The following is a 20,655-nucleotide window of genomic DNA, read 5'->3' as shown; positions in this document are numbered from 1 at the left end:
CCCCCCCCTCCCCTTCCACCCACCAAAAAAAATTTAACAAAAAACAACGCCCTGCTCTTTCTCCCCCTCCCCTCCAAACTCATTCCGCTGGTACCAGCGGCTTTGAACCACCCAGTAGACCTGTGACCTTGTAGAACATGTCCTCGATAGAAGGACCGGCAAACGCCGGCGCGGCATCGAAGATGTCTGATAGGTGCTGCTGAGCCACGACACTGGCGTGAACATGGTCATCGTCGTCGTCGGCCATGTGCGTGTCCTCGGTCTCGACCACGGCGCCACCCTCGTCGTCGTCGTCGTCGTCGTCGTCGTCGTCGCTGCCCATCTCGGCATCGCCCTCCTCATTCCCGAGCAGAGCGCCGACCGAGCTGCCCGGGTGCGTGGTGGCGGGACCATCGAGGCGCAGGTCCTCGAGGGGCTGGACGGCGACGAGCGACGAGGGGTCCGACTCCTCGGTGACGGTCCAGATCTGGGCGGCGTCGTCGAGCGCCATGAAGCCGCTCGTGTCGGGCGCAGCCACGAGGCTGACGATGCGGTGCGGGACGCTGCGCACGAGCAGCGGCTCCGGGTCCTGCGGGTCGAAGATGCCGATGCTCGACACCTCCCCGAGGGGGAGGGAGACGGCGAAGTGGCCGGAGCGGTGGTCGACCTTGAGCTGAACGAGGTCCGCACCGCCTGGGATGCCATCGGCCGCGGCGGCGGCGGCGGCGGGGGGGATGGCGATGCCGTAGCGCAGCTCATCGCCCACGACGTCGTAGACGATCAGCTCGTCGGACAGGACGACCAAGGACGACGACAGCGTCTCGATGGACCGGAGGCGGCCGGTCCACAGGTCCTGCAGCGTCTTGACGACCTCGCCCGACGCCGCGTCGATGACGTGCACCACTCCCGCGTCGACGCCGCCAAAGGCCGCGAACATGGTCGACCCGTCCTCGGAAAAGGCGATGGAGCCCTGCGGGCCGGCCGACGACGCCGTGCCCGCCGAGCTGACCGGGTCGACGGCCGCGTCCTGGCCGAGACCGTCCCCCACCGCTATCACCTGGCTGCAGCCCCACGAGTAGAGGTCGCGGCCGTCGGGGCCCCTGGCGACGATGCCGCCCGACCTGCGCACGCGGGGCCGCCAGACACGCACCGCGCCGTCGCCGCCGATGGTGGCGAAGCACGCGGACGAGGGCGCGGCGGCCAGGTCCAGCACGGCCTCCGGGTGGCCGGTGGCGTGGGGTGCGTTGATGCGCGACACCAGAGCGGCCGTCTGGTCGCCGTCGCCGGTCGCACCGGAGGCGCCCATCTCCCAGAACTTGAGGTGCACCTCGCGACGCTCGCGGACGAGCTGGTCGCGCAGGTCGCCGCTGACGTTGTCGACGTCACGCTCCGCCGGCTTCCAGTCGTCGACGCTGGCGAGCCACTTGCCGTCGGCCGAGAAGGCCACGTGCGTCACGAGCGGCTCGTCGATCGGGTAGCCCCTGTTGCTGAGGTTGTTGTCGGTCGGCTGCGTCCGCGCCAGCGGCTGCTTCATGACGCTGGTGAAGGTCTCGAGGTCGAACGACTGCAGCAGCGGCGCCGAGTAGTCACCCGACGTCGTGGCCTGCTGGCCGCCTCCCACGCACACGTGGAGCTTGGACGGGTCCGACGGCCGAATCGCCGCCGGCACCACCCGCCGCACGTGCTCGGGCGACGTCCACAGGCGCCGCACCAGCAGGTCCTTGGGGACGGTGACGTTGACGGCTGCCGACTGGATCCCCGACACGTAGGCTGTCGGCTTCATCTCGGCCGTGGAGATGATCATGGTCGAGTTGTCATCCAGGTGCACCGTGTACGACGCGCCGCTCCGCGACACGACAATGTTCTCCACGCTGCCCGATAGGTGAGGCAGGAAATCCTTCTTGGACGTGTCCATCTGCCACATGACGAGGACGTTTTCGGATCCACCAGAGATCATGTAGTTCCCTGGGGAGATATGTCAGCACATAAATCACAATATTCAAGCACGTAGCACTACGAGGGTTCGAAATAAGAGGAGGAAGGAGCAGGAAGAAGAGAGAGAGCTCACCATCGCGGGACCACTTGACCGAGTGGACAGCCTTCCTGTGCCAGTGATACTTCTGAGCCTGGATGGGCTCCTTGTCCGAGCTACCCCTGCCGACGGCCTGGAGCCGGTTGACGGCGTCGTGGTAGAGGTAGATGGAGCCCCTGGCGCCTCCGACGAGCACATCGACGACCTGGTTGGCATCCGAGGACCTGGCCCTCTTGCCGGAGACGGCGCGGGCCCTGACGTCGATGGACGTGACGATGTCCGGGGTGTCGAAGGAGAAGAAGTCGTACCGGAGCTGGTCGAGGCCGTCGGCAGAGCCGGCAAAGGTCGCGGCGCCGAGGAACACGCGGTCGTGCAGGGCGCCGACCAGCACGCGCCCGGCGTTGGCGGACTCCAGGAGCTGCAGGCCCGATCCGCCGCCCTTCTTGATGCTGAAGAGGCTCCTGGACCGGGGCTTCTTGTTGCCGTCCCTCTCGCTGGGGAGGTAGGCCGTGATCTCGAGGCGGGCTGACTTGTCCGACTCGACGACGAGGACGACGTCGTGGGCGGAGCCGGCAGCGCCAGCCACGCTAGGCTTCTTGGATGCACTACCGCCGCCGTTACCGCCGTCCCCGATGGTCATGACCACCATGGCCCTGGCCGTCTTGGAGTTTGTGCGGAAGCTCGTGTCCGGGGTCCCGGTCAGGGTCCCGGTCCAGTTGACGTGGAAGACGCGACCGTCCGAGGTGGCCACCCAGACGGAGTCGGGGGACTTCTTGGAGAGGCGCATCGAGATGATGACGGCGGGCTTCGCGTTGCTGGTGCTGCTGTCATTGGGCGCCTTGCTGTCGGCGGTGCTGATCGGTATCCTCCGTACGAGGAGGGAGTCGGATGCTGCGTAGACCTGTATCGACGTGTTGTAGGCGATGATCAGGTATCTGCGCACGGGATCATTCCCACAGTTAGAAGCGAGAGATGACCATGATGGCAGGCGAGGAGGGGGGAGGGGGAGGAACCCACTGCTCATCGTCTGTCAAGATGGGGTCGATGTCTAGCATACGCCCACCCATGGGCTTGGAGACTCTCCATCCTGCCTCGCTGTCCGTCCTCGTCGGCTTGACAAGGTCTAGATGGCGCAGGCCGACCTCTTCCAACGTGGCGGAGGCATCGTTGGCGTCTTGTATCTTCTCTACCGCTCCATTGATCTTCCTGTGGCGCTTCGATTTCGCGTCCGCATCGTTGAGATCCCTCTTGCGCTTCTTGATCTTGTCGTCGGCAGATCTCCGATTGCCGGCCATTATGGCAGTTTGGAATCGTCCGTCCGTCCGTTCTTCCGTTCTCTCTTTGTTCATACCCTCCTCTCTTTCTCTTTCCAAACGTAATGAGGAAGAGGAAGAGGAAGAAGAACGAGGAGAAGAAAAGGGTGGCTTTCCTGGGAAATGTGATGGGGATGAAAGTGGGAGGTACGTCAAAAATTTGGTCCCGCCAACCATTAATGGACGATTTCTTTCTCTCTTTCCTTTTTTTTTTTTTTTTTTTTTTTGCTCGGTTCCAGCAAAGTCAAGCTGATAAGATAAGCCAACGAGAACAGGAAAAAAAAAAAGCTACGGCGTACCGGAAATACGTCGGCTTATCTATAATTTTCATTTTCTAGCATCATACGAGAGCTGAACGCGACTTTGTCGCAAAGAAAAAAGACCTTCTCTTCTTTCCATATCGAAACGATCAACCCGCCAGATCATCTCCCCATCTCGTCCCGTCAAGATGATTATCCCGATCCGGTGCTTCTCCTGTGGCAAGGTATGATGGGATCTCGCACGTTCCGTGTGCTGTGTTTAGTGCTTGAGTGACAACATGATGGGCTGACTCCTCTTCCCCCCCCCAATCAATAGGTCACCGGCGACCTCTGGGAACGCTACCTTCAGCTGATTGCCGACCCACGGAAGACTGACGGGTATGTCTTCTGACCTGACTGATGTATCACGCTGTGCGGACGAAAAATGCTAATTACGAATTCGGGATGGAAACAGAGACGCCATGGACGAGCTCGGTCTCAAGCGATACTGCTGCCGCCGTATGATCATGACCCACGTCGACCTCGTCGAGAAGCTCCTCAAGTACGCTTGCTCCCGGATACGATATCCTCCCAACCGTCAGAGCAGAATACAGATTGACATTCGTTCCCCTAGGTACACGCCCGACGGCCGTAACGAGAAGAAGCAGGAACTGAACGAGATGTGAGGAAGGGGAGAGAGACACACGACATCATGTTTTACACTCTTTCGTGGCGACATGGATTTTTCTGATCATGTTCTGTTTCCGCTATCTTTCTTCTCGTGGGGAGGCGTTTGACTGATTTCTTTTCCTCTTTCTATGGCGCATGGAAATTTGAAAGACAACTTTCGCACAAAAGGAGTCTCATAAAAACAAACCGAAAAAGCAAATTTCCTCGACAGATTATACCCTCTCTCTGTAAGGGTACATCAAGAATGCCCGTCCTGGGAAATTTGATCGCGCAAACTAATGGGGGGGGGGGCAAAGTGAAGAGCAGCATAGTCGGACTATTTCACATCCTTTGCAGCGAATTGCATCATGCTGTTGGTCGGTATAACCTTTTATAGTCCTGCAGGACTTTGTCGACTTCTGCACTTTGGGTATCAGTGCAGAATCGGCACTGGAGGCGGAGTTTTGGGGGTGACTGAATTCAGGGCAAGATGCCTGGACCTTCAAGAGGGAGGGGGGGGGGCATATGCTTTCTGCAATGTTGGAACTAGGGCAACGTCGGATAGGTAGATATCCCAGTTACCAGAGGTGTCAATGCCAAGATTCTACGGGGGGGGGGAGGGACAAAGGAAGATGGAGCAGTCAAGATCAAGGCTGCCCTCCCCCCCCCCCCCCCCCCCCCCCCTCACTCTCCCTTCAGGGCGGATCTCAAGCGCTTGTGTGATTCTTACGGTGAAAGACCAGAGATTGGGCATGATATGAAGATGACAAATAGCCTGGCGGTCTGCAGACTATAATACGAAAAGGATTATGGATTGACGAGCAAGAGACGCGTGTGTGGTCTGAGCCTTCGAGACCGTTGCTCGATGATTGGTGACTTGGCCGATGTCTTTATGCGCGAAGCTCAAGAGAGTATCCGGGGGGGGGGGGGGGGGGGAGGGGGAATTGGTCTCTCTAGTAGGTCAGGTTACATCCCTAGGATGGGCATAACGGCGTGAGTGGATGACGGCTAGGTCAATGGAGATGCTTTTTTTTTTATCTTGTCATCTTTTCATCTTGTATACGACGTATTACTACTCGTACTAGTAGTATGGATAAGTATATATGCACATGCGGTAATAATGCATACTCTTACGACCAACGTGCATTCGTAAACAAGATACCTGCCGCCTGCGGAGGAATAACCGCCACTCTTGATCCTTTCTCCTCGTTTGTTGCAGATTTACACTGACAATACATGACGATGCCTTGCCGTACGATTCTGTCTCAGCCCTGTCCGGAGTACGGAGTACTGATGATAGTCATGGTAGTAGTAGTAATAGTAGCAATAAAGAGAGTGAGACGCGATGATTCAAACCGTAACCTGTACCAACAATCTGGTTCAATGTCTCGCGTCATTCCTACAGACGCGTGGCAATTTTCCACCAGAATAAAGTAAATAAAAGTAATGAAGAAGAAAGAAAAAAAGAAGAGAAAAAAGAAAAGAAGAAAACTCGTGAGAGAACAAAAAGTGGAGAGCCACGAGCAAAGTCCTATGGTGTCTGCTGTGTGGTGTGTTTCGGCGTGGACAACACTGGCCCGAAAGAGCCATGCATGGGCCCAAGACAGGGATGGGGGAGAGGAGCCCGGCGCTTAGATCCCTGCCCGGGGAACCATGGAGCCAAAACGGTGACAGGCCCGGCAGCGAGGCTTCCTCCTCCTCTCCTTCTCACTCTGCTGGAGGGGTGGCAGTAGTGATCGTGCCGCCTCTCGACTGTGGGTGTGTGCAGGCGGGGAAGGGGGCGGGGCAAGGGATCGGCGGTTCGTCAGTGCGGGACGCCTCAACTTGAGATTCTCATCCTTCAACTCAGGAGACCGCCGTCGGAGCCTGCTGAGATGCGTGCCTGCCCGAGCACCAGCCAGATAGATCGCTCAGCAATGCCACCGATCTGATCGAATACGTACACAAGGCCGAAAGAATGGAAGGGCCGACCAGATAATATGCGGGCAGCTCATCCAAAGTTTCGCAGTCTTCGGAGTGATACCGAACAAAAGTAAAATATCCAGAGTCATTCCGAACAAACAGAATGGAAGGGGCGACCGCAAACAAGGTTGACGTGACGGACAGCGAGTAAACCTTCTTCCGGCGTGAGTTACTATGACAGATAACCTCAGCCGCCATGTCCCTCGTTGAGATGATCAACACAACACACTACAAACCACCGAGAAGGACGAGTTTTTGCTACCTGGCATCATTTGAACACTGAATCCCTACCCGGCCTCTCGCCCTCTCTTCTTCTCCTCCAAGCATAGCGAGCGAGCAGGCTACATATTACCCGCGAAGAAGCGTCAATATGGTCCTGACCCAGCGGGATGTCGACATCATCTCGACACGACCTCTCCGTGGCTTTCTCGATTCATGTCGAGCTCAGCTGTGCCGCTCCGATCTGGACGAGCCTCTACAGGAAGACATCAGCGACCTTTTAGGCTGTCTGGTTCTGTCGCCCGCTGCGTATAGCCTCCTCTCTCGCGACGGAGATGACAGGATGGCAGTCAGATTGCTATCCATACGACGGCAGCTTCAGAAAGGCACACTTGACCTCTATCACTTCGTACCCTTGATCCGACACATAGTCGACGAATCACCCGACCATGTCGTCTGGGCCTCAGTCTTTGACGTCGTCGACGCTCTTGGCATACACACGCCCCCACCGACTGGTATCGTCCCAACCTTCGCAGGGACTCCCGTCAAGGCGAGCTCGGGTCGGCTTGCCGACAACGAAACACGCGAGGTTATCGAGAAGGAGCTCCTCTTCGAGATCAGGGACTGCACCTTTCGCGGTGTCGGCGGCTTCTGCGATAAATTCTTCAACCCCCAGAACTGGAGCGATGATCAGAGAAGAATGTTACAAGACGTGATGACGGCGTACGATGGGAAGAAGTGGTCGGCATTTCCATCAGTTACTAACGAATGGGCCGTCTGGGACTGGCTGTGTTCACTACAAGAAAGCGCCTTGGCCGGGGCACCGCACAAGCTTTATACCACCCAGGCCGCTAACCAGTTCGATGGACGGAAAGGCCAGATGGATATATTTTTCCAAAGGCCCACGCATACGGATAGAGCTTTCATGTTTAGAGATATCCTCGTCATAGGGGAGCAGAAGAAATCCTACGAAACTAGCAGATTCAAGGCCGACCTTCTACAGCTAACACGTCATATACGAAGCATTTTTAGAGATCAGCCTACGCGGAGATTTATCCACGCTTTCCTACTCTGTGCATCTATGATAGAGCTCTGGGTCTTTGATCGGTCTGGACCGTATAGCTCGGGGCCCTTTAACATCCACGATAGGCCAGACCAATTCGCACGCGCTCTTGTCGGGTACGCGACAATGGACGAAGAGGCCATGGGCCTAGATACGTTTATCGAACGGGAAGGTGAGCACCGCTATGTTGTGCTAGACGATATAGACAGCGATGCGACGAGAATCAGGCTCAGTAGGCCGCTCGTACGGCAGAACGCAGTCGTATGCCGAGGGACTGCATGCTACACAACGCGAAACGGCAACGTAGCAAAGTTCTCATGGGTCTCCGACAAGCGGAAGCTAGAGATTGAGCATCTAAGTCTAGCAAGAGAACGAGGCGTCAAGGGGGTGACCAAGGCGGTAGCCTATARACGGATCACCTCTATCGGCGAACTACGCGAGGGCTTGGAATTCCATAAACGCCACCAGTTTCAGAACGACGACAGTTCTACATTGCTACCATTAGCAAGCCCGGTCGTCGGCTGGAAGCGCAAGCGGTCGGACGGAATATCCAACGATACATCGGGGTCAGAGAAGCGATCTCGAGAAGCTAGCAGCCAGCTGTCGGTCAGTAAAGACAAACCTAGCCTGTATATGACAGGCGAGGACCTCTGGGAGAACAGGATCTACTCTTGCCTCGTCGTATCGCCTACCGGTCGCATCCTCAGTAACTTCGAGACGGTCAGGGAGCTGCTCGAGGCCATGCGAGATGCGATCAGAGCCCACCGGTCTCTCTATATCACCGGAAACATCCTCCACCGCGATATCTCGTCCAACAACATTATCATTACGAGACCCGAGACGGCAGATGGCTTCAACGGCATGCTTATCGACCTCGATCTAGCCAAGGAGAGAGACAGCAGGCCGAGCGGAGCGCGACATCTGACGGGTACGGTGCAGTTCATGGCAGTCGAGGTCCTACGTAGGGTTGACCACACCTATCGCCACGACCTAGAGTCCTTCTTCTACGTCTTGCTCTGGATGTGTGCACGCCAGTCATGGTATAACGGGTTCAAGGGTGAAGGGAAGAAGAAGAAGCCTCGGGAGAGTCTGCTACGGAAGTGGGAGGTTGGGGGATTGGAGGAGATTGCCATGACTAAGGAGGGTGCTATGAGTGTGAATGGTCTAGAAAGGATCATGGGCGAGTTTCCCGAGACGCTCGATGTGGTGAAGCCCCTATGCTTACGGATCAGATCAATCCTCTTTACGGATACAGCGAGGATGGTTGTCGGGACCCCGTCGGGAGACCCTGACCAGCTCTACAGTCCCATCATAGAAGCCTACAACGACGCAGTCGGTAGGTTATAAGTCGTAGGATAAAGAGCAGTGCTAGGGTGCAGAGTGCATGTATCTTCATGCGAGTAAGGGATGCCATTATGCCGGGGCTTGGGGGGGGGGGGGGGGGGGGGGGGGTGGTAGTAGGAAACAATAAACAATAACAAGAATGTCTTCTTTCCATATCATAGCCTTGACCCGATCAGCACAGGTCTTGTCTACCTAGGCCAGGCCGACCGGACTCGGACTCACCCAGCCTCCCCCTGGACCATAGCCGTGGGTTCAGAAGACACGAGAGAATGTCAAAATAATAATAATAATAATAATAAAACTATAAAAAAAAACTATAAAAAAAAGAAGCTTGAAGGCACCGCGGACTCTGATTGAAGCAGAGAGTCCGAAAGGGAAGAGGTGGGGGGGGGAGGGGAGGGTTCCGCCATGGTTCGCAACGAACCACAAGTTGTGAGACCCGTGTGTACACGTTTACGGGCCTCGCGGCACGGCCTCTGACCACCACGTAGATGGGAAATCCCTGTGGATGAGTCCCGAAGATCTGGGTATGGCGGTTTCAGGAATGAGGCCTGCCTTTCCCTCTCTTCCTGATGGGACCATGATTGCATCTGATGCTTGGATCCTGATTCGTACTCGTTCAGCTCCCCCCCCCCACGAGGAAAGGTGTCCGATGGCTTGATTTGCCGTGGCTTCATCCTCTTCTTCTTTTCTTTCCCAATCTTCTACGTGCACTCTGATGTGCCACGGCTTCGATCTCACCGGGTTCAGAAATATTCACGGCGCAGAGATGGGTGCTCTGAGTCGTACGGTGCGTCGCCTGTTCGCCATGACGGGTGTACGTCGATTATCCAGAGATCGAGCCGTGCTTCCCTCCTCACCCGGGAGAGGGGACTTGTTCCCGTCGGACGCGCATCGTCATGCTGGGACCTGGAGCCCGCCCCCCCTCTTTCAGAGTACAGAGTACAGAGTACGGTGGTATCGTTGTTGGGTGCCGCCTTCAATCTATGCCTGCTTCCTCCTGCCTCTGCACACGATAGACGCTGCCGTGGACCGATGCTAATGCAATGCGACGCACGTACGGAGTGCCTGATGTATGTTGGCCGTCGAGGTGAGTGAGACCGGTTAGACGGTGACCACTTCAACTCTGGCGGATGGAACCCCGTGCGTGCGTGCTTCTTCTTCGTCAACGCCCCCCCCCCCCCTTCCCCTCGTCAAGTTTCCCGTCCTCTCTCGGCCTTGTCTCCCTTCCGGACGACGTCAGCTCGTTCGAGAGGCTCCAGGTTCAGGTTCGAGGGAGGATGGTCCCCCGGTCCTCGGCCTGGGGAGGAGGAACCAGAACCGGATGAAGAAGAGGGGCCCCGGTCAGGGATCGTGGGGACAGGGAACAGCAGCTAGGAGAGAGGAGGCTAGGGTTGTGCCGATATGGTCGTCAGCGAGTACGGCGAGTACCTGTACTTTGATGGTAGCTCGACTCTCGGACTGGAAGATGCGAGATAAAATTCCAATACAAAGTACAACTGATTTTTTTTTTTAAAAAAAAATAAAAAATAAAAAATAAAAATAAAAAGTACTTGGACCCCCCAGGGTTCTGTCGCCGCCATCGTTGCAGGGGATATGTTGCCAAGACTCATCTTTATTGGGTGCTCTGCTGATGGGGATACGACCAACAGATCATACCTTGAAGTATCTGTACGGAGCAATACTCCTCTCCCGTACTCTGATGCTCGTGCCTCTTCTGTACTCCATAGCACCCGTACTAGGGAAATGGACCCCTCCCTCGTCAAGAGAGAGAGAGAGAGAGAGAGAGAGAGAAGCCGGGCGCGTAACCGCCGAACACTCCCCAATGGTAATGGCAGCAACTCCACCATGATGAGGAAGAGAGAGGTTGATCACCTTGCTCATGCCTTACTGCCCGCCCACCTTTCCACCAACACACACACACGCGCTCTCTCTCTCTCTCTCTCTCTCCTTCACACTCTCCCTCCCTCACACTCTCCCGCTCTCTCTCTCCCTCCCACCCCCCCCCCCCCCCCCCCCAACGCTGCCTTTTTCCTTTTGTGTCGCCTAGTGCTGACTTTTGACCGCTTTGGACAGCCGCGGGTTCGGTTGTACCGTTTTTTTTTTCTTTTTTTCTCTCGGACATCCAGTCTGTTGGTTTCTTTCTTCATTATCTCACTCTCTCCCTCTCTATCTCTCTATTCTCTCTATAATCATCTCACCGATCACCAACCCTCCTTCTTCACTTTTTTTTCCCCCCTCTTCTTTCGGCCTCCGACCGGCTCACCCTCCTGGAGACCAGACCTCGGGCTTCACCTGTTCCGTTGCAGCACCTCCATTGCCTTGAGCGTGCGTGCCTGTGTCTGTGTCTGTGTCTGTCTGTGCCTGTGTCTGTGTACGTGTTGTTGATACTGAAGCTCTGGTGGAGCCAACGTAGGAGGAGAGACCGCACACATCACAGCAGTCTGCCCGGTCGAAGCTTGCAAGGCCCAACATCGCGACCTTGTCCCGGGACCGTGCTTTCTTCTCTCTCTCTCTCTCTCTCTCCCCTTCCCTCCTTTCATTCTCTTCCTCCTTCTTCTCGGAAACAGAGAAAAGGAGAGGATTCTCCATCTCAGCCTTGGGATTCAATCTCGGAAAGCTAGTGCTTGCTTGCTCGCTTTGCTCTGAGCAGGACATCACTCTCCTCCCCCTCCTCCTCCTCCTCCTCCTTCAAAGTACGGCCATCCGTCGACGTATGACATCGTCGATTCATCATCACCTTCGTCTTCGACCTGTACAGCAATCATGGCTCTCGAGGCCCCTCTCCGATCCTCGCTGCAATTCCCCTTCGCAAGCTCGCCTGCCATGTCAGCCGCATCGGGATCTGGGTCCCTCCACTCGCCCGCCAGAGTTGTGTAGGTCCTATCTCATCCAGCAAGGATTTGCAGCTCTCCCTCCTTCTCCCCATCCCTCTGACCTTTCGATACTTACACTTCTCTCCTACCGACCCGCAGCTCCTCCCCTCCTCCTACGACCGACTCGTCGTCCCTCCTTCCTAGCTCCGCCAGCCGTATATCCTCCAACTCCAACGTGATGAGCCCCAGTGACATTGTCGGCCCCTCGCCAGTCACCTCCAACGGCACCGAGACCACCGAGATCGAAGACGACGCTACCGAGGAGGTGCGGCGTGCTTCGTATGCCGACGCCGCTCCCGAGCACCTTAGATATGAGGTGGGTGGAAAGGTGGATGCCAGGACTAGGACTCAGAAGGCTGCCCATCCGCTGCTGACACTAGCCTCACCAGACTCTGAGTCTCGCGACTGACATCCCGGAAAACGTGCGCCAAGGCGGCGAGGAGGCCGTGTCCGTCATTCACGCCCCCGAGACTTTCTCCAGCTGGGTGCGGACTCGTTCTCCACCCCTGCAAGACCGATCCCCTGCTGACCGTCGCCGCCGTGCATAGAAATCACCACCGACCGGAGAGAACCAGCAAGGCGACGCTGGCAAGTCAAGCCAGCCGAACGAACGCGAAGCTAGTCTGGCCACTCTCAGCGGCGGCGAGCCTTCAAGGGTCGGTATATGCCCGCAATCTCCGCAAGAGCACGTGCATGTATGCATCCCAGACTTGACCCGACTGACGCGCGCGGCAGCTTTCTCGACCACCCATCTCCACCGACGTGAAGCCCATCCGCTTCACCCTAGACAGCACCACCCCGCGAGCCCAGGACCTGGACGACATGCTGAGCGACGGAAGCCGTCTACGCTCCAGCAGCACAGGGAGCCTCGAGAGTAAGCATTCCCTCCCCTCTGACCGCAACCCCGCAGTGGGTCACGTCCCGATTCACCACTGATGCATTCCTTCCATCCGTGCGCAGAGATCGAAGAGCAGACGGAGAATGAGGGTGACGACGAAGGATACGACTCCCGCACCTATCCTGGTCAGGACGATGACGACGAGATCACGTCTCTCCGGATGGCCTTCCAGGACAGCTGGAAGCTGTGCAACACGTTTGCCAGCCTGAGCTACGGCCATAGGTCCAAGGTCTTCCACAGCTCCGGCACCCCGGATGCCTACGGCAGGGCGTGGAAGTCATGCTGGAAGCTCTGCCGCGTGCTCCAGAGCAGCTCCGAGGACCGTGCAGAGGTCCTCAACGTCAGCACGAGCCTGGAGCACTGCCGCGACTTCTGCCAGGCTCTGTTTGATATCCGCGACAGCACTGACCCGGCCACGGATTCCATCCTCCGTGTTAGCTTTGAACTCAACAAGCAGTAAGTCTCCCTTCTTCTGTGCACGCATTCATGCCTCTGAATGTGCAGAGACAAAAAAAAATGGAGCAATGGAAAAAGAAGAAGAAAAGGAAAAAGAGAGGGCGAAGTTTTTTCTATCAAAAAAATTTCCAATTAAAATAATAATAATAATAATAATAAAAGGGAGGAGAGAAAACAGAAGGCTCACACCCAACCCTAGTCTCTACAGTTCTCAGGACCGACACCTGCCCGACGAATTCATGGAGCGAACGCTCGACTTCTACATCACACTATGTCACCGGCTGATGAAGCAGCGCGGCGGATACTCTGATGAGACGGATCAGCTGCTCCGCGCATGCTGGGGCCTAGCCGAGATGCTCTTCAACCTGCGACAGAGCAAGCTCGAGCGACGTGCTCCCGACGAGACGCTCCTCAAGTCTGCCGTGCAGGCCTGCTGGGACCTCATGGACATCTACCGCCACGGCTGGTCTCAGGTGCAGCCGGACCGCAACACGCCGCGACCCAGCCAGGCAAGCTTCGGGTCTCTGCCGTCGGACCGTGCCGAGAGTCGGACATCGAACCGATCATCACGCCGCGGCGGCGGGCGCGAGAGCGCCAAGAGCAGCCGACGAGAGGACAAGCACCAGCAGAAGCACCAGCACCAGCACCAGCACCAGCACCAACAGCAGCCGCAGCAGCCGCAGCAGCCGCAGCAGCCGCAGCAGCAGGCGTCCCCGCCGTCGCGCAAGCAAACGCACGCCATCCCCGAGACGCCGGTGACCGAGTTCGAAGACACGCCCGTCTCGCCGGAGAGCCGGTCCCCGCAGATGCCCAACATCATGGTGCTGGGGACGGCGGGCGACAACGGCCGGGGCGGGCGGTGGTCCAGCAACGCGTCCAACCTGTCGAGCTACTCGCAGAGCACCAAGAGCAGCACGCGGACGTCGAGCACGGCGACGACGACGGCCACGGCCTCGGCCAACGAGGACGTCAACCTCGGCCGGGCCAAGGTGCTCGTCCTCCGCGCGGCCATGAACCTGGGCCTCAACCGGGACGCCGTCGCCTCCTCGGACCCCAAGATGGGCTCGGCCTACTTCCAGAAGTTCGTGCAGAGCCTGCCGCCCGACGCCTTCGCCTCCCAGAGGACGCTGCTGGACCAGTACAAGAACTCGGTCCTGACGGACAACATCATCCCGCGTGGCCAGGCCCTCCCGGCCCGAGGCAAGAGGGTCAGCGCCCACGACATGGCCAAGAGCGTGCACATCATGGCGCAGTCATCTACGCGGTACACCTACCTGCGTAACCTGTTTGGTCTGGTCTTTCAGTTTCCCATCGACGAGGTCGATTCACGAAGAAACGTCTATATTTCTATCTAGCCTTCTCTAGTCTTTCTCTCTCCCTCCCTCTCTCTCTCTCTTTCTCTCTCTCTCTCTTTCTTCTCTTTCCCTTCTCCCCTCGAACCATGACAAGATATAATTTGATTGGCGTCTCTCTTTCTTTCCTCCCCCCCTCCCCCTCCTCTATTCCTGCCATCAAATCATGACCTCCTTTTCCACTGGCTCTTTTACATCTTAATCTTCTTTCATGTGCGAGGATACAATCAGGGTGGCTATCTCTCTGGTTTTTTTTTGGTTTTTTTTTTTTGCAAATCTTTCTATGCGATTTTTCTACCAAGTGCTTGCTCTCTTTCGCGCACATTATAATCACATACCCTGGTGAAAGCCCGTCGTTTTTTTATAACATCATACATATCTGGTACGAATTAAGGACTTGCCTACATTTTCAACTCCAATACTTTACTCCATGTCTAGGTATCAGTCGGTTTACCAAATATCATTTTCACCTAGCCATCTGCATCCATTCCGAATATTCATATATTGAATGCCGACCTCGTCAGATCTTGTTCACTTGGTTATATTGCACTGCTGTGTACGATTCAATGCACACGGTAACTTTACATTGTCACCCTGAGCTATCATCTTTGTCTTTTTTTTTTTTCAACTCAAGTCTGGTATTGTCAGTCCAAGTTTAGATGTATGATAATACCCGTTATTACGTATAAGAGCATCAATGCCGTATCGAACCCGAACCTACCTTTGTAGACGTCATGGAAACTTTCCAGCGTAACTTGAACCTCTTATCCATCCGTAAAGGCCACTATTAACTCTCCTCTTTTAGCCTGCCTTTGTTTTTGGTTCTTTCAATAAATGTTGAAGATGTGAAAAAACTTCCCCCAAGGTCAAAATATGTTACAGAAAAAAAAGAAGAAGCGTAAACGAACCAAGCCGCTTCTTAAATTCCAACGTGATGTGACAACGTCAAGGCTCGATGCTAATAATATAGATGAACATTTGACCATTGTAATGAGAACCTAAGAGCGCAATATAGAAAAAAGAAAATTTGAAAGAAACAAAAAAAACTTAATGAGTAAACATAATGAATATAGATTAGGATAAAACAAAAAAAAAGATTCAAAATATAATAATCATAATATATATATAGATATATATAAGAAACAGAGAAACAAAAAAAAAAGAGCAAATAAAAAAAAGCAACTTGATATAATCATTCAGAGATCATCCTCGACGACATGATCAGTACGAGCAGAAACGGCCAGATGGCCCAAGGCCCAAGTTGAGAAACCCCAGCTAATCGCCATCAACGTCCTCGAGAGGCGAGTTGTAATTGATGATCGGAGGAGGCGAGGTAAGAAGAGCATCACAGGGCCTCGGGAACCTCCCAGGTTCCTCGTAGTACTCGTCGTCGAGACGGTGCTGCTCAGAGGGGAAATTGGCCGGTTCGTGGTCGGCCGGGTCGACGCGGGTCGGACGCGCAGCCGCGGGGTCGTCGTAGGTTGGGACGTGGGGGCCGGTGAAGCCCCAGGGGCCGGCCGGGCCCGGTCTGACGTGGAAGGCGCCGGGCCCGTAGGTGTCGTCGGGCATGTAGGTATACGGGAAGAAGGGGCTGTAGATGTCGGTGTAGGGCTTCTGGGTGTCCGGGGCGGCATCCGCCTGGCGGGTGGGGGGGTCCTCGACCGGGCCGGCGCCGGCGCCGGCGCCGGAGTGGCCAGATCGCGTGGTGGCGACGAGGGGTGCGTCGTCCCGGGGCTGACGACGGGTGCCGTCGTCCCGGGCGTAGATGTCGGCGGGGAGGTTGACGAGCCCGAGACCGCAGTTGGCGATGCCGGAGCCGGACGGCGTCCCGACCGGATCGTCGCCGAGGGAGACGTGCGGCTCGACGGGCCCGACGTTGGGGACGGGGGAGTAGTAGTCCCAGAAGTCGCGGGGCGGGACGTCGAAGCCGGGAACCGGGCCGAGAACCGGGCCGGTGGACGCGAGGTAGTCCTCGTCGCGGAGGCTGCCGACCGCCGCCGTCTGCCGGAAGAACATGACCTCGACGTCGTCGAGGGCGTCCTGCTCGACCGACATGAGGACCGGGGGAGGGGAATGGGGGGGGTGATGGTGATGGTCGAGGAGGGGCTCGCTCGCAAAGGCCGCGGGCTCGAGGTAGCCGGCGTCGTGGGCGGAGATGGCGGAGAGGTCGGGGTTGCTGTACGGCCCCGAGTCGGAGAGTAGTCGGGTATCGTAGTATTGCCCCGGGCCCAGGCCGGTGGCGGCCCCGTTCACGGCCACGGACATGTGGATTGCGGCGTGCATGGGGTCGTCGAAGCCGGGGGGCGTGCCGGTGTCCTCCACGGGAGGGGAAAGGGTCGTCCCCGGGGATACGGAGGGGGTCATCTTGGCCGAACCGCCGTTGAGGCTGGGCTCGGCCGAGCTCCATCCCGGGTCCTGATCCTGGTCGACGTACTGCGGTCGAGATCTGTCGAGGATGGGTCATCATCAGCGAGCGATGACTTTGGAGAGGGGTACTGCGGGGGGGGGAAGAAGAGGGGAAGAGCCTACCGGGGATGGTCGACGTCGGCGCTGGCGTCGGCAACCGGCGTCACCGTGTCCCGGGGGAGGGCGGAGAAGTCGGTGGGAGGAAGAGGGAGGGGGGCAGGGAGAGGGAGGGATGCGCATCCGTTCATGAGCTGCTGGGGAGAGTAGAGCCCGTGGGGTGACAGCTCGGTTGACCGGTCGATCCACTGGTGACGGACCGAGTGAGAGTGCGGCTCGGGCCCGGCCAGGACAGAAGCCGCAGGGTCGGGTGCGATGGTGGGAGGGGGAGGCCGGGGACGGCCGAGGGCTTCCTCGAGGTCGACGGCGTGACGGCCTCGGTAGTTCACCATGACCGAGCTGCGGGGAGCTGTCAGTTCCCGGGGGAGGGGGCTGGAGTTGAGAGGGGAGGGGGCTGGAGTTGAGAGGGGAGGCTTACTTGTACCGCGAGTCCCGGCCGTACTTGTTCTTGACGTAGCGGATCTGGTTGGGCGCCAGGCGCCTCCTGAACATGTGCTCGAAGTCATGNCTCGAGGTCGACGGCGTGACGGCCTCGGTAGTTCACCATGACCGAGCTGCGGGGAGCTGTCAGTTCCCGGGGGAGGGGGCTGGAGTTGAGAGGGGGGGGGGGGGGCGAAGACAGGGAGCGCTTACTTGTACCGCGAGTCCCGGCCGTACTTGTTCTTGACGTAGCGGATCTGGTTGGGCGCCAGGCGCCTCCTGAACATGTGCTCGAAGTCATGCCTGATCTGACTGTGCTTGACGCGACGCACGAGCGAGTGCAGTATGAATTGTATCTCAGCCGGGCGGTATGTAGGTGTGCCTGTCATGTTGAAGGGCGGCATCGGTGATTTGAAGATTCTGTTCTCCTATAACGAGAAGTGTGTGTGAAGATGAAATAAGATGAGGTATATGAGGGCAGTCCTCGATCAGAATGGTCTCGTGATCGAGAAGAACAAGAAGAAGAAAAAGAAGGAGAAGGAGTCTCTCTGCCAATTTAAGAATGTCGACTCGTCTTCTCGGACAGACGACCCTTTTTATGACCCTCTCGACAGGGTGAGGATCCGTAGCACAGAAACGTTGCTGCCGGGATGTGGCTCAGCAGTATAAATCATACGAGAGGGAGAGGATAGAGAGAGAGAGAGAGAGAGAGAAAAGGATGTATCAGAGTTTCCTTGTCTCTCGTTTTTGTTTTCTTTCCTCTGCTTCTTCTTCTTCTTCTTCTCTTGTTTGTCGTACGATGATGTTTACCTTCGGCTCTGTTCCCCTCTTACCGGTCAGCGTCCTGTATACGTTCAAATGTTGGTATGACGCGGCGGGGCGTTGGGGATATTGACGTCGTTCGAGACGACGACACAAGCGAGGGCGAGGGCGAGGGGGGGGGCGAGGGGGAGGGACACACAACCAAAGACCACGTTCCCCGAACTCGACTGCGATTCACTCACCTTTTCTTTCCCCTTTCCCTCTCTTCTGAGAGGGGGTGGGGGAGAGGAGAGATATAGTAAAAAGGAAACCGGAAAGGAGTCTCAGGCACAGTTGTGAAGAAGTACGAGGCAACGTTGACTCTTGATCAACGTTACGTTTGTCTTCAACTCTTGAGAAGAAGAAGAAGAAGGAAGTGGCTGTTGAGAAATAGAATGGAGGGGAATAATCATCTTTTCTATGATACTAGCAAGGGAGAAGAAGAAGAAAAGGTCGAGAGTTTGGAGAGGCTTACTTTTTCATAGTAGCAAACTTGGATAGAGATCACGAGAAGGAAAACAAGGGGAAGAATATATATGTATGTGGAGTGAGAGAGAGAGAGAGAGAGGCACTCGTGACAAAGGTGGACTTGTAACAAGCGGAGAGGGAGATTTTTTTCTCGATATATATATAAGAATAATAAATAAAAAGGGTCACCGGTCAAGAGGTGGGAGGCGAGGGCAGAATGTTGACAGCTGGCAAGACGACATCAAGAGATGGACCGTGCAGCCGTCGAGCAGCCGGCTGAAGCTGTTAGAGGCTCTTGATATCTCTAGAAATGGTTATGAGTTTGGGTCAGCCGAGGAGGTACATTGCTCTGCGTCACGTCAGATGTTGGACCATGTGAGTTTTTTTTTTGGGGGGGGGGGGTTTTTTCCCGTTATTGTTTTTTTAAATATATATATATATATATATATATATACATATATGTATATATATACAACTCTGAATGTCGGGTCACGTACATTGATTGTATATTGTCAATGACTTTACAGGTCAGGTCAGGTCAGGTCATCTGTATGGTAGCTGACTTTTCTTTCTTTCTTTTCGTGGTCGAGAAGGTGTATCCTACCTCTTCTCCCCTGTGCATGTGTATGTATATGTGTATGTATATGTATATGTGTGTATATGTGTGTATGTGTATATGTGTGTATGTGTATGTATATGTATATATGTGTGTGTGTGTATGTGTGCTTGCATATGCGTCGATCCTCATTCCCCGTCCCCTGGAGCTGAAGCTGCTGCAGGGACGTTTGCCGGCTTCCTGCGGAATATCCCCAGCCAGCACCTCACGCTGGCCGAGTCCCAGTCATCCTGGCCCTCGAGCTCCTCCTCCTGCCCGTCGTCACATGCGAGGGGGGTCACGAGGCCGGCCATGGCCTCCTTGAAATCCTTCAGCAGCCGGACCGTCGTCTCGTCTCTCAGAGGCACCATGATCACCGCTCGAGCTTCCGCGTCGAGCGAGAGGTGCTGGTCTATGGCGGAGGCCAGCAGAGTCGGGTGGTTGTCATCATATAACGGATCGGCAACGAGGACAATCTGAGAAGCACCGGTTAGTATCTTTCTCTTCTTTCGATTCAACCCCTAGCCCCCCTCTCTCTCTCTGTCTGTCTTCTTCTTTACCATGAGATGGGACAGGATTGGACAGACAAGACTCCAAAGCCAGCCAGCCAGCCAGCCAGATAGACAGGCAGGCAGACGGGTTGACGGACGGATAGACATACCTTGAACCGGTTCGCCTTCTCGAAGAGTCCCTCGTCGACCTCTCCCCCCCAGGTGAGACGGCCGACCCGTAGCGAGCCCCCCCTCCTCTCGACCAGCTCCGAGTTCCTGTCGGCATTGTCCTCGAGGTTGGCCACTATGGCCGGCATATCGGTCAGGGTGACGGGGACCTTCCAGACGGCGGCGGCCGCGATGCCCAGCAGGCCCGTCCCCGACCCCAGCTCGAGCACGTCCGGCCGGGGCTCCCCCAGCGACTCGTCAAACAGGCGGAAGAGCACGGTGGCTCCCAGCCTCGGCAGGTTCCGCGCCAGCACGTACGACGACGCCCAGGTCTTGAGACCCAGCGAGTCCCCCGTCAGCCCGGGCTCCTTGATGACCAGCTCGAAGGGTTCGAACGATGCGATGCCGCCGCTCCTGCCGCCGCCTCCCTCACCCCCCTGCTGGTCGGCGACGGGGTCGAACGGCCAGGAGCGGAGGACCTCGCCCATGGCCATCCGCCCGCACCGCTCCGCCATCCGCCTGCTGGCCTGGTCCCACACCCGGTCGCGCTCCTCGTCGCCGTCCAGCCAGGACAGCCGACTCCCGATGATGGTGGACAGGTACCGCGTCGCAGAGGCGTTGTGCCGGTTCGCCAGGGTCTCCTGCTCGGCCAGGACGTCGGACCTCTTCCGCCCGTGATTCCATACCGGCAATCGGACCTCGAGGCTCTCCAGGGCCGATATGAGCGATGAGTAGCTCGGGCGTTGCCAGATCTGAGGGAGGTCTTCTGGTGTTGGAGGCATTCTTG

The 20,655-nt window shown here is 56.6% G+C and overlaps 6 protein-coding genes across 6 annotated transcripts; 3 read left to right on the top strand and 3 right to left on the bottom strand.

Annotated features, from left to right (window-relative positions):
- Positions 1–79: 79 nt before the first annotated feature.
- Positions 80–3,306, bottom strand: GMORB2_3993 (NET1-associated nuclear protein 1 (U3 small nucleolar RNA-associated protein 17); the record flags this gene model as incomplete). The annotated part of the gene is made up of 3 exons (XM_035465969.1): positions 80–1,944; positions 2,048–2,946; positions 3,029–3,306. The coding sequence occupies 3 exons, from the start codon at positions 3,304–3,306 to the stop codon at positions 80–82; spliced, it is 3,042 nt and encodes a 1,013-aa protein (XP_035323806.1).
- Positions 3,307–3,772: 466 nt separating this feature from the next.
- Positions 3,773–4,249, top strand: GMORB2_3992 (DNA-directed RNA polymerases I, II, and III subunit RPABC5; the record flags this gene model as incomplete). The annotated part of the gene is made up of 4 exons (XM_035465968.1): positions 3,773–3,808; positions 3,901–3,962; positions 4,039–4,125; positions 4,198–4,249. The coding sequence occupies 4 exons, from the start codon at positions 3,773–3,775 to the stop codon at positions 4,247–4,249; spliced, it is 237 nt and encodes a 78-aa protein (XP_035323805.1).
- A 2,315-nt stretch (positions 4,250–6,564) lies between these two features.
- GMORB2_3991 (serine threonine-protein kinase Sgk2) lies at positions 6,565–8,823 on the top strand (the record flags this gene model as incomplete). The annotated part of the gene is made up of 1 exon (XM_035465967.1): positions 6,565–8,823. The coding sequence occupies one exon, from the start codon at positions 6,565–6,567 to the stop codon at positions 8,821–8,823; it is 2,259 nt and encodes a 752-aa protein (XP_035323804.1).
- A 2,763-nt stretch (positions 8,824–11,586) lies between these two features.
- GMORB2_3990 (uncharacterized protein) lies at positions 11,587–14,405 on the top strand (the record flags this gene model as incomplete). The annotated part of the gene is made up of 7 exons (XM_035465966.1): positions 11,587–11,696; positions 11,796–12,012; positions 12,086–12,181; positions 12,245–12,391; positions 12,432–12,570; positions 12,657–13,050; positions 13,259–14,405. 7 exons carry the CDS (start codon positions 11,587–11,589, stop codon positions 14,403–14,405), a joined length of 2,250 nt encoding a protein of 749 aa, XP_035323803.1.
- A 1,272-nt stretch (positions 14,406–15,677) lies between these two features.
- GMORB2_3989 (uncharacterized protein) lies at positions 15,678–18,629 on the bottom strand (the record flags this gene model as incomplete). The annotated part of the gene is made up of 5 exons (XM_035465965.1): positions 15,678–16,848; positions 16,932–17,264; positions 17,344–17,409; positions 17,559–17,765; positions 18,622–18,629. 5 exons carry the CDS (start codon positions 18,627–18,629, stop codon positions 15,678–15,680), a joined length of 1,785 nt encoding a protein of 594 aa, XP_035323802.1.
- Positions 18,630–18,806: 177 nt separating this feature from the next.
- On the bottom strand, positions 18,807–20,650 carry GMORB2_3988 (putative methyltransferase; the record flags this gene model as incomplete). The annotated part of the gene is made up of 3 exons (XM_035465964.1): positions 18,807–18,890; positions 19,440–19,685; positions 19,871–20,650. 3 exons carry the CDS (start codon positions 20,648–20,650, stop codon positions 18,807–18,809), a joined length of 1,110 nt encoding a protein of 369 aa, XP_035323801.1.
- Between the last annotated feature and the right edge of the window lie 5 nt (positions 20,651–20,655).

Source organism: Geosmithia morbida (genome assembly GCF_012550715.1).
Source record: "Geosmithia morbida isolate 1262 chromosome Unknown scaffold_2, whole genome shotgun sequence".
NCBI classification, from domain to species: domain Eukaryota; kingdom Fungi; phylum Ascomycota; class Sordariomycetes; order Hypocreales; family Bionectriaceae; genus Geosmithia; species Geosmithia morbida.
Note: the sequence above shows the minus strand (reverse complement) of the source record. Positions and strands in the feature narration are given on the sequence as shown.